A 2,233-nucleotide genomic window follows, 5' to 3' on the forward strand; every position below is an offset into this window, starting at 1 on the left:
CTCTTTCCCAAAAATACTTACAAGTAAACATGGAAGAGCAGATGCAGACTCATGTTGTAAGAATCAGGAGAGGTTCTTAGTCAGGTGGGAGGTATAAGACTGCCTTTTGATAGACCCTCTACAACTGCAGAGCAAAATGTTCCTGGAGAGAAGGTTACATTCCTGACTATAGTTCCAACTGCTGCCACAGGAAACCAGGACATCTTCTCATCTTCTATAAGATCTCAGGACTGGAGTTTATTTTCCTGAGCACTAGGATCAGTATTGGTAAAGCCAACTCCAGCAGTAAGTCTCACCATCTGAAGACGTGACTCAATCCAATGCAGTTACTATTCACTTTCATGCTTAAAATGCCCCTTCTTTGGCAAGTGGGAACTCCTTCACATCAGTTCCCTAACTTTGGAGCACTCACATAGACCTTGATACTTTTCGTGCTTTCTAGAAAGACAGGGTATCCCATGCTCAGTTTGTACATTTTTTATTTAAGATCAAGAATTAGCCTTTTTACCCCCAAGGAGTCCTGGTTTTGTTTTGGTTTTTTTTTACTGGGAAATGGCATTCAGACTCCACATTTTGAATGCTTGACTACTGGGCTGGTTTTTTCTAGGTGTTTTTGGTGGAAAGAGCTAAAAAGTACTTTAACAAAAAGAAAAAGAGATGGCCCTGCCCTGGCAGGTGTGGCTCAGTGGGAGCGCCATTCCGTACACCAAAAGGGGCAGGTTCAATTGCTGGTTAAGTGATAGGTTTGATCCCAGGTTGCTGCGCGTATGAGGAGGAAACCAATGGATATTTCTCTCACATCAATGTTTCTTTTTCTCTCTCCCCCTTCCTCTCTCTCTGAAATCAATTAAAAATAAAAAATAAATAAAAGGAGATGATTCAACTGGACTCCATGCTGATATTTCAAACTTCAGTTTGGGAATACAGAATTTTCACTTAACTTTTTCATTTTAATATTCAAATCTCTTTTATCTTATTTTAAAAATCTTGGTTCCTACTGCTATATTTTTTGCTCTATTCTTCAACATATAAGTTGTTTCATATGATGTTTCAAAATAACAGTAATTATTATTACTGAGAATATGACTATAAAAATACATTGATATGTTTGTAATTCTTAGAACATAACCACTACCTTTTCATCCTTAGAACATAACCACTACCAACATATAATCAATTTATGTGTTTTAAAGTAATTTAAAATAATTCCAGTTTGACTAATTCACCAATTTAAAACATAGGTTCATTGGTTTCATTTTGCTTTCAAAATTTGTGGGTTGGTTTTCTACTTTGATTTAATAATATATAAAACTAGAGGCCCGGTGCACAGATTTGTGCACCCATGGGGTCCCTCAGCCTGGCCTGCAGGGATCGACCAAAACTGGCTCTTCAACATCCCCTGAGGGGGTCCCAGATTGCGAGAGGGTGATCCTTGGGTGACACGCCCTGGAATCAGGCTCCCTCCTCACTCGTTCCAGGTATGTCACCTGAGAACCGCAGCTGCCAAATCACCACAGCTCAGCAGCTCCTGCCTTGAGTGTCTGCCCCCTGGTGGTCAGGGTGTGTCATAGCTACTGGTCAGAGTGTCTGCCCCCTGGTGGTCATTGCACATCATAGCTACTGGTCGGACAGTCACTTAGGCTTTGGAACCATGTAAACACATATATAAATGTTGACATGGTTCCAAAGTCAAAACTATTAAAACAGGTCTATTCAGAATATTTTAGCTTTTCTATCCTAGCCCCATCATTCACCTATAGGTAACATTTTTGGTTTCAGTTTATTTTTCCCTTTCTTTTTAAAAATAAATTAATATATATTCATATACCCCATAGACAAAAGGCAGCACAGTCTATGCATTAAATAAAAATCCACTTTTAAGTATACTTACTTCAATATATAAACTTTTGGGAGGTTTCATATCCTGTGTAATATCTAAACCTTCATCTCCTCCCAATGACCTCATATAAGTAGCAAGAGACTTTTTATAACGATTGAACCATTCAACCTGCAAACATAAAGATGCATTTGACAAAGTTTTAAAAAAACAAACTTGCAGAAATTGTATACTCATCTTTTAAAATTAAAATACCAATGGCATATTTCACAGAGCTAGAACAAATACTCCAAAAATTTATATGGAATCAAAAAAGACCCGAGCCCTGACAGGTTTGACTCAGTGGATAGAGCTTCGGCCTGCAGACTGATAAAAATAAGACTGAAGAAATGAGGG

The 2,233-nt window shown here is 38.3% G+C and overlaps 1 protein-coding gene across 2 annotated transcripts in view; it reads right to left on the reverse strand.

Moving 5' to 3' along the window:
- Positions 1–2,233, reverse strand: part of GINS1 (GINS complex subunit 1 (Psf1 homolog)) — a 16,645-nt gene that overhangs the window by 3,650 nt on the left and 10,762 nt on the right. For both annotated transcript variants that reach the window (XM_006755237.2, XM_015558430.1), the window contains exon 5: positions 1,892–2,008. In XM_006755237.2, coding sequence (XP_006755300.1) covers positions 1,892–2,008 — 117 coding nt within the window. The remainder of the gene's footprint in view (positions 1–1,891; positions 2,009–2,233) is intronic.

This window comes from Myotis davidii, unplaced genomic scaffold (genome assembly GCF_000327345.1).
Source record: "Myotis davidii unplaced genomic scaffold, ASM32734v1 scaffold733, whole genome shotgun sequence".
In the NCBI taxonomy this organism is placed as follows: domain Eukaryota; kingdom Metazoa; phylum Chordata; class Mammalia; order Chiroptera; family Vespertilionidae; genus Myotis; species Myotis davidii.